Source organism: Heterocephalus glaber, unplaced genomic scaffold, assembly GCF_053883595.1.
Source record: "Heterocephalus glaber isolate CG9 unplaced genomic scaffold, H.glaber_assembly_v1.0 deba00000594, whole genome shotgun sequence".
NCBI classification, from domain to species: domain Eukaryota; kingdom Metazoa; phylum Chordata; class Mammalia; order Rodentia; family Bathyergidae; genus Heterocephalus; species Heterocephalus glaber.
Genome location: NW_028258151.1, coordinates 34,194,468 through 34,210,311, shown reverse-complemented (window position 1 = coordinate 34,210,311; position 15,844 = coordinate 34,194,468). Strand labels below are relative to the sequence as shown.

Here is a 15,844-nt window from a genome sequence, read left to right as displayed (position 1 = left end):
CACTAGCAGATTCTCTCGGCTCAGCCTTTGCAATACTCGCTCTCGCCTCCCTGCTCCAGACCTGTCCTACTTGTCTCAGTTGCTGAAGAGCCTCCTGGTATTCTTTCTGGTTCTCTTCTTGTCCCTGCTAGTCTTTCAACGCAGCAGAGTTCATTTCTAAGAACTGTCAGTCGGCCACGTTACCATCCTCCTGGGCCTCCCAATGGCTTCCTGCCACACAAGTCCAAGTTCTCTGCCTCCCCCTCCCAGGCCTCCTGCTTAGCCCTGGGGATGCGGACTTTCTCCTAACCTTAGGTCACACCAAGCTTATTCCCAAGCCAGGCCCTCTTGCCATCTGCTGCTTCTTTTTTTTTTTGGTACCAGGGGTCGAACTCAGGACCTGCTTGGGAGGCAGGTGGCGGCACCACTGAGCTACATCCCCACCCCGCCCCATTTTTTTTTTTTGGAACCCTAGTGCAACCACTTTTTTTTTTTAATGCATCTGCTTCCTGACCCCCCACCTCCCACTTGAACACTCTTAGATCTGTTAGTCTTTTGTTTTACGCTTCTAGGATTTAGACCCAGGGCCTCTGTACTGCGCCACATCCTCAGTCCCCGCCCCCATTTCTTTTCAATTTTGAGACAGTCTCTAAGTCTGAGTTGTCCAGGCTGGACTCAAACTTGTCCTCTGGGTGCTGGGATTACAGGCCTGTCTCACCATACCGAGCCTCTGCTCTCAGATCTGTGTCTCCCTCATTGACACCGGTCTCTGCTCTTCGTCATGATGTCTTTCCTGGTTAACCTACCTGCTCGTAGCAGTCATCACCAGTGCTTCCCATCCTCCGCTTGTGTGTCAAAGCTCCTCTCCCAGAGTGTAAACTCCACAGCGCAGGGACTGTCCTGGCCACCTGTCTGTCCCATCGTTGGAGCAGCACCTGGCCATGGTAGCTGCTTGATGCTTGCAGGGTGAACGCTTATGTTGTCTCTCCCTCTCTGTGCAGAGGTGATTGTGGCCTTGGCCGTCTGCGGCTCCATCCTCTTCCTCCTCATCGTGCTACTCCTCACTGTCCTCTTCCGGACGCAGGCCCAGCCTCCTGGCTACCGCCATGTGGCAGACGGGGAGGACCACGCTTGACAACCACTCGGCCCCCTTCCCGCCGCCTCCTAGGGAAGTGGGCTGGGCCTGCTCTTGACTGCTGCTGCTCCCAGCCATGGACAGGAGGCTGGGTTGGGCCTCCCGATCCCCCAGCCCAGACAGGCAATGGGGCTTGGTGTGCCCTGCGGCACCTGTCACTTAGTTGACTTCTACCAAGAACTGTGTTGGATGTTGGCTTCTTCCTGACGGATTTGCCTCTCCCACTCTCCCTGAGGACCTGAGGTGTGGACAAGCTCTCATTTCACTCAGGATTTGGGATAAAAAACCCAAAGGAGTCAGAGCCTGCTCTGCCTTGCTTTTCCACCAAGCCCTGCTCTCCCTTCTGGTTTGGAGTTTTGGCACATAACTCAAGAGGACACTGCCTTGCTGCTCAATGCACATTTTAGAGGGAAAAACTGCGCAACACGGGTATAAACATTGGCTACCAAGGAACTGATCGCCCAACAACCAGCCAGCCAGTTGTCTTGTATCTGGCAGAAGCCACCATTAGTGAGACACTGTGCTTCGAGCACCTTAGTCACCCCTGGGCTTGAGCAGGTTGGAAGGGTTTGTACTTTAACAGGGAGGGAGTTGGGGGAGCAAATCAAACTGAATCAGGAAACTGCTCTCTGCATCCTGGGCTGGGGAGCTGGACCACTCCTGACCATGGCCCAGAACAGGGCTGTGGCAGTTTCCGGAGAATGAAGGTTTGGACCATGAATGCTGCTCTGTACCTGTTCTTCAGCTCTGAGACCCACAGAGCCTTCTGCCCTGGGCAGTGCTAGATCACTCAGAAGCTTGGTTGGGTATGGTTTTATTGGCCACGTCAGTAGTGCAACAAACCAAAACACGCATCACTCTGCCACCCACGTCAGAAGGGACCAAACCATGTCGGCTCCGGGCTGGACACAGCCTTGGGTCACTCAGCTTTCGGAGCTAAGTGCACAGCAGTAAAAAGCCAGTGCCCTGGTCCCACAGTGCCCCTGCTCCATTCTAACACTGGGCACTTTCACCCCTTTAATAAACAGCTGCCTCTTCTCATACAGCTTGTTCCCGTGTGTGGGCTCAAAGCTGTCACAAGGCCCACACCTTCTTCACTGGCTCTCGGTCACTGTCTAAGGCCCAACTTCCTCCTGGCTCCAGATGAGAACATGGTAACCTGGGGGAGGAGGAACAGTCTGACTTGTCCTCCCGCTGTCAGGCTGGCCCGGGGAGCCCAGTGCTTGGTAAGGAAATCCTAGCAGTGGTACCACCAAGCCAAAGCAAGTTGACAAGGGCCCAGGCCAGAGACCGCTGTGTCCCCGTCATCTTATCTGGCTGCTGCCCTGGGGTTAACCTCACCCTGTGCTGAACCTTGCAGAGAAGGGTTGGGCTTGGCCAGGTTAAGATGCACTGCTGCTTCCTACTCACCCATGGCTGAGGCCAACGTGTCCCCCATGGGGTTGAACTCGTTGAGCTGCAGAGACAAGAGTATCAGCATGAGGAGGGTGGCGAGTACTGACAGGCAGGACACAAGGACTAACAAGTCAGGAAGTGGGTTGAACCCCAATTTCCTCCTGTTGTGAGGGCCTGTGCCTCACCGAAATGATACCAGAAGATTCTGGGTCACAGAGCTGACACAGCAACTTCCCAGAGTTTCCATCAAACATGTCAACTGTCCTTGACTCGTAGGGAACACAACTTTTGAAATTAGGATCTGGGTACCGGCCCACAACGATGAGGTTGTACCGAGGATGCCAGGTTGCCTAGGAGATGAGAGAGGGTCACAGGGGAACCCTGTTAAAAGGAACAACAAAAGGATGTTTTGTCACTAACAAGCCAGGTACTTCATAATGGAGATAAGACCCCTGTGCCTGTGCATAGTTTTCAACTGTGTGTGCCAGCCACCAACGAGTTCATAATCCCAGCTGGCCTCCCTGGCCCTGAGGACCCCTCCAAGCCTTCTCTCTCTCTCTCGAATTTCCTGAGCTCATACCATCTAATGTTTAACATCAGCCTGGTCCACCCACAACCCAAGAGGTGAGCCTTCAGCAGAGCAGAAACTCGTAACCAAATCCCAACTGGCCGTAAGTTCTGAAGTAACACCACTGAACCCCTATCCATGTGAACAACCCAGAGCTGAGTATAAAATCACTAGTGGCAAAAAGGAGAGAAAACCCGTGTTCCCCAGATTGCCCCACTCAAAACCAACCAGGCAGTTAATAGAATGACAGCACTGGATGGGGTTTCCTAACATCACAAGGGTCTTGTGAAGGGCAAAAGCCACGGTTAGCAGGAAGAAAGAAATGGTGCATGCACTGGCTTGGGAATAAGTCACTAACAAATCACAGATGGGAAGTTAGCCGGGCTGGATGTGAAAGGGAGGTGAGGACAGGTTGGTTAGGAAGAACACCAGCTGGCAAAGGATTCTTGGTATTCTCTCATTATTGGATTTGATTGGAGGTGCTGAGCATCACATCTGAGTACTTACCGGGTGCTAGGTGTGGTGCAAGTGCTTTCAGTGCACCGATCATCGTCACGACCACCCTATTAGTTAGACACTACCATTCCCTTTTTACAAGAGGACACGGAGATCCAAACTGGGGAGGTGGGGGACTTATTTCTATTACTAGAAGCCACCTACACCTGCAAGACAAACTAAGGTGAAGGTTAGCTTGAGGACAAACTGTGCAGACAGGTAACCGGAAGAACTGTGAGGACAGGACAGAGGCTCAGCGTCACTGAAAGTGCCCATGGATGAGCAAAAAAGACTCACGAAAATAGCATGTTAGGTTAAGAAAATTCAAAATGGAACTGCAGAGGCGGAACAAGAGGAGCAGGCAGAGCCCGATGGCAGAGACTGCTGTGTGGGGCGAGAAGAGGTGAGGGCCGCAGGCAGGCTCACCTTCACTGCCCTGTCCATGTCCTGTCACTCACCTTGATGGGGGTGAGGTGCTGGAAGTGGCGGTGTGGGTGCGGGATCAGGCTCACGGGGAGGTCCCACTGCGAAGCGGAGTAAACCCGGATCTCGTTCTGCTGGTCCGTGGTCAGCAGCCGGGCTCCGTCAGGGCTAAAGCAAGCTGGCAGAGTGGAAAGCCCGTGAGCCGGGGAACCCCAACCCATCATTCTGCCCGTCCAGGGTGGGGAGCAAAGGACGGGAGGGAAAGGGGGAATCTGGCCTATGAACAAGAATTCTAGAAACTCAGCAGCTCATGGGGTGGCCACAGCCCCACAGGTGCCAGGACATCAGTGTGGCGGATGCTACTGGGGTACCGGCTTGACCCAGTGGCTCATAAACTTCGAGGAAAACTTGCAGCCGTGGTGTGTCACGCAGGGTCTGCGGCAGAGACAGGCTCAAGTGTCACACACCTGCGTTGACAGGGTGACTGTGTGGCAGCAAGTGGAGGAAGCTGTCCTTCCCTTTAACCTGGCGCAGGTCCCAGAGCTTCACTGTTTGATCTACGGAGGCTGTGGCCAGTAACCACTCACAGCAGGGGTTCAGGGCCACATGGGTCGCTTTCTTTTTGTGCATTCTGAGATTCCAAAGCTGCAGAGAAGAGCCTGGTTCAGGGTGGGACACAAAACCGAGGCTGTGGTGAGGGAGGGGAGAGGCCGGGGCTGTGGAGACCGCACCTCCTTGCCGTCTGTGTTCAGCAGGATCACGTGGCCCATGTTGTCTCCTGTGACCAGCACTCGGCTCTTGGCAGACACATCCAAGCTGCAGAACCAGATGCTGGAGGGAGAGACTGCTGTGAGACTACTGGCCCTGAGGCAGGTCTGTTTATTCACTGTGGCCAGGCCAGCGAATAGGTATTGCTGAATGAATGATCGGGTGGCCATGGATTTTCAGTGAGGAACACTCAGATTCATCCTCCGTCCAAAGAGAGGGAATGGGGTGATGGACTCAGAAATGCACCCATTCCTGGCAGCTCAGCATCCTCAGCTATGGCAGTTGCCCGAAGCAGCCAGACCTCAGGGACAGCCCAAGTCCAAGGCAAGCCTGCCCGCTAAAGCTGGGTTCTAAGGGAGCCTCGCTCCCTGTTCGCTCCCCATCCCTCTCCACCTTTGGCCAAAGGAGATGACAAACCAAATTGGAAGCGGGCAGCTCTATTCACAGCTGCCTAGAAACGAGTGTGGGCCCCTTTCTGAGCATTTGGGGGAAAGCACACGCATCCCAGAAGCACTTTTCTCCCCAAACCACTTGAGGACGAGGGGATCCTGATGCTCGACCAGGACAGCTCTGATTCACTGTTTCTCTGAAATCCTCCCAAGCCATGTGCACCGCTTTCTGGCCCCCGCCCCAAGTGTCAGTACGCGGGGCTGGGGTGTTGGTTTCTCGGGACAGGCAAACCTGGAGCGGAGTCCTGCCTGTCCCCTATCCCGACAGCTCATGTGACTGTCACCAGCTAGCTGTGCCCGCACCGGTGCTGATTCTTTGTTCCAGGCAGAGCCACGGCCCAGGCCAGACAGCAAAGTGACAGATTGTGCTTATTCCCCGCCACCTGCTCCTAGGAGATGACTCCACACATGCAAGCTCCCGAGGGCCTGCGGAGATGCCGAAGCCCTGCCACAACTCCCCAAAGCAGTGACCCAGCTGGGCCGAGGTCAGGGCAGCCACCTAGATGGGGACAGGAGGCCGGCAAGTGGCTGACACTTTTCCTTCCACCCTGTGCCAGGCGGGGCCAGGATCCTTGCAGAATGAACCCCTGTGCTCGGAAGCAAGCTACTCACTTGCAGCAATCAGTTCTGGCAAAAACTCGGACAGTGTTGCCTTGAAAGTCCTGCAGCCTTGTTGTTCCCTCCATGGAGGCGGCGTAGAACTGGTCAGTGTTGAGAAGGTTGAACTTCAGGCCCATGATGCTGCCCCCAGCTCCGATCTGACACGAGGAGGGAAAAGGCAGTGAGTGGCAATGCCCTCCGCAGCGCTCTTTATTTTTGCTTTTATACTTTAACATACAGTAAAAACGACTGTTTAGAGAATACAGTTCTGTGAAGTTTAGCAACAATTCTATTGCCCCCCCAACCCCCAATTTCTCAGCCAAGCATGGTGGCGCACACCTGTAGTCTCAGGATTTAGGAGGCTGAGGCAGGAGGATCGCCATGTGTTTGAGGCCAGCCTGGGCTACATATTGAGACCCTATCTCAAAAAACCCCACAAAAAACAAAACCCACCTTTCCTGTTCTCTCTTTGACCAGTACCCTTCCTCTACCCCTCAACCCTTGGCAAGAGCTGATCTTCTCTGTCACTATTGCTATGGCTTTCCCTTTATAGAATTCGTAGAAATGAGTCAGAGTTTGCAGACTTGTCTTCTATTGTTCGGGCTGTAAACTTTTTTTTTTTTTGGTACAGGGGATCGAACTGGAGTCCTTGTGGTTTCGAGGCAGGCGGTGGAACCACTGAGCTAAATCCCTCTGCCCCTAGGCTGTAAACTTTTGAGGTTGCCTTTTTTTATTTCTCTGAGGTTCATCCAGGCTCTTTTTTTTTTTTTTTTTTTTGGTACCGGGGACTGAACTCGGGTCCTTGGGCTTGCCCAGCAGGCGGCAAAACCACTGAGCTAAATCCCCAGGCCTTCATCCAGGCTCTTGTGTGTACCAACAGTTCTTCCCCTTTTCTCCCAGTTTATCATTTTCACAGTGCTCACTCTAGCAAAGCTCCCCCTCTGAACAGTGGCTGGGTTAGGAAGGCAGGCACGAGCCCCGTGTGCCTCCCTGTCCTTCCACACGTGCCAGGCAGCGGTGCTGCGCCGTTGTGACCAGGCTGGAGTGCAGCTTGGTGGTAGAGCACTTGCCCAGGGTGTACAGGCCCTAGGTCCCATCCCCAGCAGTACTGCGGGCTGCCATGCCCTCGGCTGTCTCCCTGCCAGCTGATCACACTGTCCTGGTCCTTGCTAGGACATCCCTGTCCAGTCCCCCCCCACCCCCAGCCAGCATGCACACACTCCTTCTGGATTCAGGCCCTGACTGCGCTGCTCAGCAACCTCTGTGGTCCCTGCACTGACACCCAGCCCAGCTTCCCTAGCTCTAGCAAGGCTACCAGGCCTCTGTGGCCCCTGCTATGGAAGCGTCTCCTGGTTGACCCTCACCTTATATCTATTGGTTTGAACTGTTCAGGAAGACAAGGGAGGAGAATGGTGAGGAACAGAAAGAGAAAAAGATATCTTTTTTTTTTACAGGATCTCACTATGTAGCCCAGGCTGGCCTCAAACTTGCAGCAATCCTCTTGCCTCAGCCTCCTGAGTGCTGGGATCACAGGCGTGTACCAACAGGCCCAGCTTGTGATATCCTGAATTCTCCATTAACTAGAAAAGAGGGAATGATCCTCAAGCTTATGAATTATCATCTTGATACTCAAATTTGATAAGAATTATCACATACATACACACAAAAATATTAGTGAGCAATTGTAAGCATGATCACAGAAGGAAAAATCCTAATCAAAATATTAGCAAACTCAATCAAGTGATACATAAGTACATTATGACCAAGTTGAACTGGGATTTATTCCAATAAGGCAAGTTGGTTTAAATATTAAAAATTAAGTGGGATTAACATCGAGAATATATACCAAATTCCTACCACTTGGCAACAGCAAACTGAATAGAACAACTGAAAAATAGGCACAGTGCCAGGCGTGGTGGCACGTGTCTGTGATCCAGCACTAGGGAGGCTGAGCCAGGAGGAACAGTGCAAGTTTGAGGTCAGCCTTGGCTACACAGTGAGTTCAAGACCAGCCTGAACTTCATAGTGAGACCCTGTCTCAAAAAAAACCCCCAAAATAGGCAAAGGACTTAAATACACATTTCTCCAAAAAAGACATGCAAACGGCTGACAAGCATATGAAAAGATGTTTACTATCTCTCATCAGTAGAGAAGTAGAAGTGAAACTACAGTGATGTCACCTCACACCCCCTCTAATGGCCAGTATCAAAACAAACAAGCCTAGCATGGTGGCTCACACTGTTATCCTAGCATTCTAGAGGCTGAGGCGGGAGGAGCACCTCAATTTCAAGGCCAGCCTGGGCTACATAGTTGAGTTCAAGGCCAACCTGCACTACATATTGAGACTCAGTCTCAAAAAACTAAATAAATGGAGGAATGGATGGATGAGTGGGTGGGTGAGTAAGTGGATGGGCGGATGGATGGATGGGTGGATGGGTGGATAGATGGATGGGCAGACAGAGAGGTAAAATTAAATAAAATCAGCAAGCAAAAAGTAGGATGTGGTAGCACACGCCTATAATCCCAGCTATAATAAAAGGTGAGGCAGAGGCAGGAGGATCATAAATTCAAGGGCAGCCGCACCAATTTAGTTAGACCTTATCTCAAAAAAGAGCTGGAGATGTAGCTCAGTGCAAAAGCCCTAGGTTTAATCCCCAGTACTAAAAACAAAACAAAACACATTTAGAAAATAACTGTTTTGCTGAGGATGGGGATGTAAGTACAGCCACTGTGGAGAACAGAATCGGGGTTCCTCAGAACACAAACAACAGTCAGCGGTTGACAAAGCAACCCCACTTCTGGGCCTGAATAGCCAAAGGGATTTCAGGCAGATGTCAAAGAGCTACGGGCAGATGTGGGTTCAAAGGGGCCAAGTGGTGGAAGCCACTAAATTTGTTTATCCACTAATAAGTGAATGGATAAACAAAAAGTGCACGTGCACACACACACACACAATGCATATTCAGTCTTAAAAGAGAAGATTCCATCACACACTACAACATGGGTGAACCTAAGGATATTAAGGTAAATAAGCCAGTCACAACCAAAGAAATAATATCTGATTCCACTTCTGAGGGATGTTGTTTAATATATTTTTTTTTTTTTGGTACTGGGGATCGAACTCGGGTCCTTGAGCTTGCGAGGCAGGCGCTGGAACCACTGAGCTAAATCCCCAGCCCATGAGGGATGTTGTTTAAAGCAGCCACACTTGTGGAAACTGAAAGTAGACTGTGGTTACCAGGGGCGGTAAGGGGTGAAAGAGGGACTTATTCAGTGGGTACTGAGTTTCAATTTTATAAGATGAAAAGCTGTGGTTGCTAACAATGTGAATATAGCGGTACCCCAGTATTGCCACTGAGCTAAATCCCTGGCCCTCAAGTATTGGAATTACAAGTGTGTACCACCATGCCCAACCAAGAAAAATTTTTTTTTCTGGTACCAGGGATCGAACTCAGGACCTTACACTTGCCAGGCAGGTGTGGTGTCACTGAGCTACATCCCAGGCCCCAAAAATAATTTTTTTTAAAAAAAAGAAAGAAAAATTCCAGGTCCAGATAACTTTGCTAATGAATTCTATTAAAAATTTAGGGAAGGGCTGGGGATTTAGCTCAGTGGTTCCTCCACCTGCCTTGAGCGCAAGGACTTGAGTTCAAACCCCTGTACCAAAAAAAAAAAAAAATTTAAGGAAGAAAGAATCCTAGCCCAGGTGTGGTGGCACACACCTATAATCCCAGGGAGGCTGAGGCCAGCCTGTGCTGCATAGTAAGTTCAGGGTCAGCCTGAACTACATAGTTCATAGGCTCAGGCCAGGGATGTAGCTCAGTGGTGCTGCCACCTGCCTGGCAAGTGCAAGGTCCTGGGTTTGATCCCCAGTACCAAAAAACAAAACAAACAAACATAGTGAGGCCATGTCTAAAAAAAAAGGAATCCAAATTCTTCCAGAAAATAGAACCAGAGGAAACACTTTCCAACTCATTTTTTGAGATCAGCATTTCCCTGATACTAAAACCAAAGACATTGCAAAAAAAGAAAATTATGGGCTAGTTTTAAATGGTCATCCTCTGGTATGGTGTGCTTAAACTAGAATATCTGACATCATATAACTAGGCCACAACAGATTGTGAGAGAATTTATGTAATGCTGGAAACAGAAGAATGAGTGTGTGTGCCAATGTGTACATGCAGAGAGATGCTGAAAATGGGAATTTTGGATCATGATTTATACTTTTATAGTCTGAATTTTTTTTTTGTTTTGTACCAGGGATCAAACTCGGGTCCTTGCGCTTGCAAGGCAATAGACGGAACCACTGAGCTAAATCTGCGGCCCTATAGTCTGAATTTTTATGACAAACACAAATGTATAAGAATAAAGTAAATCTATCTTCATTTTTAAAATGTAATACCCGTTACCTAATCAAGGGGACTGAAAGATACAAAGATCAGAACCAATGTCAGGTGACTAAAGAAGAGACAAAAACTAGGTGGTGGTGCACTCAGGGGGTTGAGGTAGGAGGACTGCTGAGAGTTTGAGGCCAATCTGGGCTACAAAGTGAATTCCAGGCCAACCTGGACTACATAGCAAGACTTTGTCTCAAAAAACCAAAAAATAAGGGCTGGGAATTTAGCTCAGTGGTGGCGCACTTGCCTTGCAAGCGCAAGGTCCTGAGTTTGATACCCAGTACCGGAAAAAGACAAACAAAATAAATAAATGAAAATAAAAAGGTGACGTAAAACTAAAGAACCCTCAGCCTTGCTCAAGGTCAAAGCAGTAGTCATTCCCCTTTTGGCAGATTCTTCCCCTAGAACACTTCTTCCACTTCCAGCCTTAACCAAATTTCTCTATTCTGTGTCCTAGGTTCCTGGAAAAAATAAAGCTCTTCCCGCTTGAGCTCTGGGTTCTGATGTCTATTTCAAGCTTCCCTTCCTGGTGGTCACCTGCCTGTTACCTTCCTACCTGGTCAGAGGGACAGGAAACCCACAGCCTCTGTCCTCAGCAATCCTCAGGCTGCATTTCCTCTAGCTTCTAGCAGTTCTTTTTCCTTTTCTTCTTCTTCTCTTTTTTTTTTTTTTTTTTGAGAAAGGGTCTCATTGCCTATGTAGCCCAGTCTCGCTCCAAACTCAGGGCGATCCTCCTGCCTCAGCTTCCTGACTGCTGGGATTACAGGTTTGTGACATCATCATCCCTGGCCTGTTCTTTTCTTGATTTCACATACACTAGATGAGTACTACCTCTGAGCTAGTCCCCAGCCGTGCAGCACTCATGTTCGTGAACACTCATCTCACACCTTGAGACCCAACCCACCCTGCTGTGGATTCTAGCCTTTTCTGACAGGCTTGCCCCAGCCCTGCCATTTATAAAAGGCCTCATCTGGGATTCCCCTCAACTCCTCCAGCTCCAAGTCAGAGTTGGGAAAATGGTAAGTTGAAGCACAATCCAGCTCGGACATGTGCTTCATTTTATTTAGGCTGGGTGTAGTGGTGCACACCTGTGATCCTAGCACTCAGGAGGCTGAGGCAGGAGGATCACCATGCCTTTGAGGCCAGCCTTGGTTACATAGTGAGTTCCAGGCCAGCCTGAGCTACATAGCGAGACCCTGTCTCAAAAACCCAAAAATAAATTTTTTTTTTTTTGTTACCAGGGATCCATCTCGAGTCCTTGTGCTTGCGCAGCAGGCGGCGAAACCACTGAGCTAAATCTCCGGCCCAAAATTTAAAAAATTATTTATGTCTAACAGTCAAAAGTTCTGGAGGGCTGGGGATGTAGCTTTGTGGTAGAGCACTTGCCTAGCATGTGTGAGACCCTGGGTTTGACCCCTAACACTGCCAAAGGGGGAGCATTTAAGATGGTAAATGGCATGTTATGTGTATTATCACAATGAAAGATACTTAGCAGGGCCCAGTGGCACACACTTGTAACCCCAGCTACTTAGGCAACTGTAGCAGGAGGACCACAAGCTTGAGCCCAGCTTGTGAAATTTAGCAAGACCCTATCTGAAACTAAAAAATAAAAAGGGCTGAAGATATAGCTCTGTGTAATGACTCTTGTTTAGCCTTGTGTTCCACAAGGAAAAAAAAAATTTCTTTTTGGTACCAGGGATTAAACTCAGGACCTTGTACTTGGTGAGGCAGGTGAAGGAACTACTGAGCTAAATCCCCAGCCCAAAAATAAATTTTTAATGGTACTTTTTTTGAAGACAGGGTCTCGCTACATAGTCCAGGCTGGCTGGGGCTAGGGATTTAGCTCAGGGGCACCATGCCTGCCTCACAAGCACAAGGTCCTGAGTTTGATCCCTAGTACCCGAGGGGAAAAAAACAAACAAACAAACTCATAGTCCAGGCTGGCCTGGAACTCACTTTGTAACCCAGACTGGCCTCAAACTCCTGGCGATCCTCCTGCCTCAGCCTTCTGAGTTCTGGGATTACAGGTGTCCATCACCACACCCAGTTCCCATTTATTTAAATACTGCTCTTCCTCATTCCTCACTCATCCATGAAGCCTTCTCCATCAGTTCAAATTCTCAAGTTTTTTCTTCTTTTGTGTTCTGAAGCACTAGTTATCTCTTTTGAATACATCCCATCCACCCAGTTATCCCCAAAGTCCCTCATTCATTCAACAAACATCAATAGCTACTCTAGGCCATGCACTGTCCTAGGCACAGTGACACAAAAGTGAGCCAGAATGATCAGGTCATGAGGCCCCTACTTTTCTTATTCTTTGTGTGTTCTGAGACAGGCTCTTGCTATGTAGTACAATGCAGCCTTGAACTCACTATATAGCCCAGGCTGGCCTCAGACTTGTGGCAATCCTCCTGCCTCAGCCTCCTGAGTGCTGGGATTACAGAGGCACCTACTTTCTAGTGGACAAAGTTGCAGAAAGAAAGACAGCATTTCAGACCCTAATACACATTTGAGGGCGGAACAGGGTGATGACCTAGGGAATGGTTAGGTGTGGGGCGGGGAGTTCCTTCTCAGTAGAAGCACGAATGCCTCTGACATGGGAGACTAAGCAAAGACCTAAAGATGAGATGGAGCCAGCTCTGGGAAAGGGCACTCTGATCAAGCGAACAGCAAGACTGAGCCCCAGTTCCAGGAAATAGAAACAGCTGGTGTGGCTAAAGCACCAAAAGTAAGGATGGACAAGATGAGGTCAAAGATGTAAGAGAAGGCTTGGACTCTAGGGGTGACCATGACGCTACAGCTTCATACATTCAAGGGTGCACACTCCATATTCGAGACTGGTTACCATTTACATGTCAGAAATCTCCATGGTCGCTTCTGATGCCAATCATTGGCAGCTGGATGATACCAGTGTTCCTCTCCCATCTTCAACACTTTCCCAGCAGCACCATCTAGCACAGGGAACTGCTTACCCCTTTGATGAATGTGGGTTTGTCCTTGATGCCAAAGTTCCAGAGCATGATATCACCCCCCTTGGAAGCCACAGCCAGGGTGCTGGGGTGCGCTGGGTGCCAGGCCAAGGCTGTGGCCCTCCTGTCAAAGGGGGAGGCCTTCTGGGCTATCCGGTAAGAAGCCAGGGAGTGCACGAAGCACTGCTGCAGACTCTAACATGGAGGAAGAGAATGAAGTGGGATTACTGACTTAATGCCCAAGCCCTGGATAAACTGCCAACCCAGCTCCTTCAGAGCTGAGCCCTAGGCCAAGTCCTCCCATGCCTGGCATGAAATCATCTGCAGTGGACTTGAACTAATCATGGAAAGCAAGGAGCATAGTATATTCCAACTGACACCTTAAGTTCATTTTTTTACTTTTAGTTTAGTTTTTTTGAGGCTATGAGAGTCTGCCTATGCAGTCCAGGCTGGCCTCAAACTCAGTGTGTGGCCCAGGCAGGCCTTGAATTCACACCAATCCTCTTGCCTTAGCCTCTCAAGTGCTGGAATCACAGGCATGCGCCACCACACCCAGCTCATGCTACCTTTACAGTGTAAGACTCTTTTTCCTGGCTGAGTGCCCTGGAGCCCATGCTGCAGGGTCAGAGTGATGCGACAACCTGCTGAACCAACCCATCTTCCCGCAGGAAAAAGGCATCAGGGAAACCCTGGGCCACTGGGCTAGGAGATGCCTCACCTGCTGTATCGACGGCCAAGCAGCCTTGCCCAGTTTATGCTGGTGCAGGGCCCTGATGATGTTGCTGCCCACTGTCGGGACCTGCAGGCTGGCCAGCCCCGCCCAAAGGCAGCCTGAGTCATATCTCCTGCTAGAACCTGCCAAGAACAGACACATATTTTCCTCTGCAATCACACAGAAGGTTTTCAGCTGAAATCTCAGAAAAGCCAAGCCATTTCACTCAAAATGGCCAATCTGTCTCATGGACTCCTCAAGGCTTTCCTTGATCTGTGTGAGAACTCAGCACAGGGAAGAAACACTTAGCGGAGATGTGACCTGTCCCCAAAACAGTCCCCAGAGGATTTGAGTGGGGCAGTACTGGGGGTTGAACCCAGGGCCTCTGCAGGGAGCTGCATCCCCAGCCCTTTTTATTGTGAGACAGGGTCTCCCTAAACTGCTACATTGCCCAGGCAGGGCTCAAACTCTTCTGCCTCAGCTTCTCAGAGTGCTGGGGTTACAGGGTGGAAAATGATCTTGCAGGGTTCCCCAGAGCTGAGCGAAAGGTCCACACAAGAGTTTGGTATCCTGCAGAACTCCTCCCCATGTGCACTGGACAGCTGGAGTTGGATTGGGTGGCAATTTAAAAACCACATGATAGGGCCGGGGATTGAGCTCAGTAGTTTCGCTGCCTGCTACGCAAGCGCAAGGACCCGAGTTCGATCTCTGGTACCAAAACAAAAAAAGAAAACCACAAAACAGATAAAAGACTTTAGGACAGTATTGAAGCCACTGCTTAGGAAAAAGCACATTTTAAAATCCTACATTAAATAATGTAGCAGTGGCCAACTGTTTTCTGGGCACCAGGAGGATCTAGTAGGATCTGGAGTAAATCTAAATTAGGTTACTTCTCAGGAGGTAAATCAAATTTTTATAAGATAAAGCAAATCTGGATCACCAAGCTGTTTTAGTGGACCAAATCTCCACGGTTCGACTTTTCTTGACCACCAATTCCTTTTTCTCAGAGACAAAAAACCACTTCTTTGACCCCTGCTCCAGTCTTTCGAGTTCCCCCACAATCTATGGCCCCAGGCTCAAGTTTTGGTAAACCACTGAAATTGAGAAAGAAGGAAATTGTGGCTCTCACAGCTGAAAGCAAAGACAGGCAGCTAACAACTTGGCCTGAGGAACCGGGGGTGGTAGTGGGGCAGGCCTGTAATCTCAGCACCCTGGGAGGCTGAGGCAGGAGGATCAGAAGTTCCAGCCCTGGCTGGGCAACTAAGGGACTTAGTGAGACCCTGTCTCAAAATAAATACAAATGCTAGGGTTCCAGCTCAGTGCCAAGACCCTGAGTTCAATTCCCAGTACCGTAAAAAAAACCAAACACTCAGCACCCACAGAGCCAGGAAAGTTAGGGTTCTTTCAAGCAGCCCTCGAAGTAGATAATCTATTCACACCAGGACTGTGAATAGCGGGAGTCGGTGGTAGGGAGGTCTGTTTCTTCCTGTCGCCTGGGGGTGGGGGACAGCCTACTCGCCAATCAATGACGTGACCCGGGGGCTCCTGAGAACTGGGGCGCCCGTCCCCCCTCGCTCTCCGGCGTGAGCACCCGCACAGCGCAAACAGGGAAGCAGAGGCAGGCGAGGCAGTACCGGGGCCCTTCGTGCGGGGCTTCTTGGCCGCGGGCTCCGGCTCCCGCTCCCGGGGACTCCTTCTGCTCCCGGGGCGCACCACCACTTTGGGGGTCTTCTGGGTTTCTGGGCGCTTCCTGGGAATCATCGCGTCCTCGGAGCGAAGGAGCACTAAGCCCTACGCCGAGTTCATGGAGGGAGAACTGAAAGCCTCTGAGGCGAGACAAGGCGACAACGAGGACACCCGCGCCGCCACAGGTAGTCGCGCTAAACCAACTTCCCGCCAAACAAGCCCAGGGCTAGTCAGCCACGAGCTCAGGCCCCGCCCCGGAGGCCCCGCC

The 15,844-nt window shown here is 50.4% G+C and overlaps 2 protein-coding genes across 3 annotated transcripts in view; one reads left to right on the top strand and one right to left on the bottom strand.

Moving 5' to 3' along the window:
- Acp2 (acid phosphatase 2, lysosomal) overlaps positions 1–2,157 on the top strand; it is a 7,982-nt gene extending 5,825 nt beyond the window's left edge. Inside the window, exon 11 of the mRNA XM_004851886.4 lies at positions 981–2,157. Within this exon, the coding sequence (XP_004851943.4) occupies positions 981–1,114 (134 nt within the window). The 3' untranslated portion in view covers positions 1,115–2,157. The remainder of the gene's footprint in view (positions 1–980) is intronic.
- On the bottom strand, positions 1,913–15,844 carry Ddb2 (damage specific DNA binding protein 2). 2 transcript variants are annotated; one of them, XM_004851885.4, is made up of 10 exons: positions 15,525–15,844; positions 13,897–14,033; positions 13,182–13,373; positions 5,825–5,970; positions 4,727–4,826; positions 4,463–4,640; positions 4,031–4,173; positions 2,695–2,859; positions 2,525–2,570; positions 1,913–2,273 (listed from the first exon to the last, which is right to left on the bottom strand). In XM_004851885.4, exons 1-10 carry the CDS (start codon positions 15,649–15,651, stop codon positions 2,230–2,232), a joined length of 1,278 nt encoding a protein of 425 aa, XP_004851942.1. In that variant the 5' UTR covers positions 15,652–15,844; the 3' UTR covers positions 1,913–2,229. The 2 variants fall into 2 exon arrangements, 1 of the variants encoding a protein (XP_004851942.1); XR_002397292.2 differs by lacking the exons at positions 1,913–2,273; positions 2,525–2,570 and having other exon boundaries at positions 3,585–4,173.

Excerpts from the sequence above, each read along its gene's own strand:
- Ddb2 (XM_004851885.4), bottom strand. The coding sequence starts at position 15,651 with ATGATTCCCAGGAAGCGCCCAGAAACCCAGAAGACCCCCAAAGTGGTG. Across the intron at positions 13,374-13,896 it reads CTTGGCCGTCGATACAGCAG|AGTCTGCAGCAGTGCTTCGT; the intron begins GTGAGGCATCTC and ends CCTCCATGTTAG. Across the intron at positions 4,174-4,462 it reads CAGTCACCCTGTCAACGCAG|CTTGCTTTAGCCCTGACGGA; the intron begins GTGTGTGACACT and ends CCACTCTGCCAG.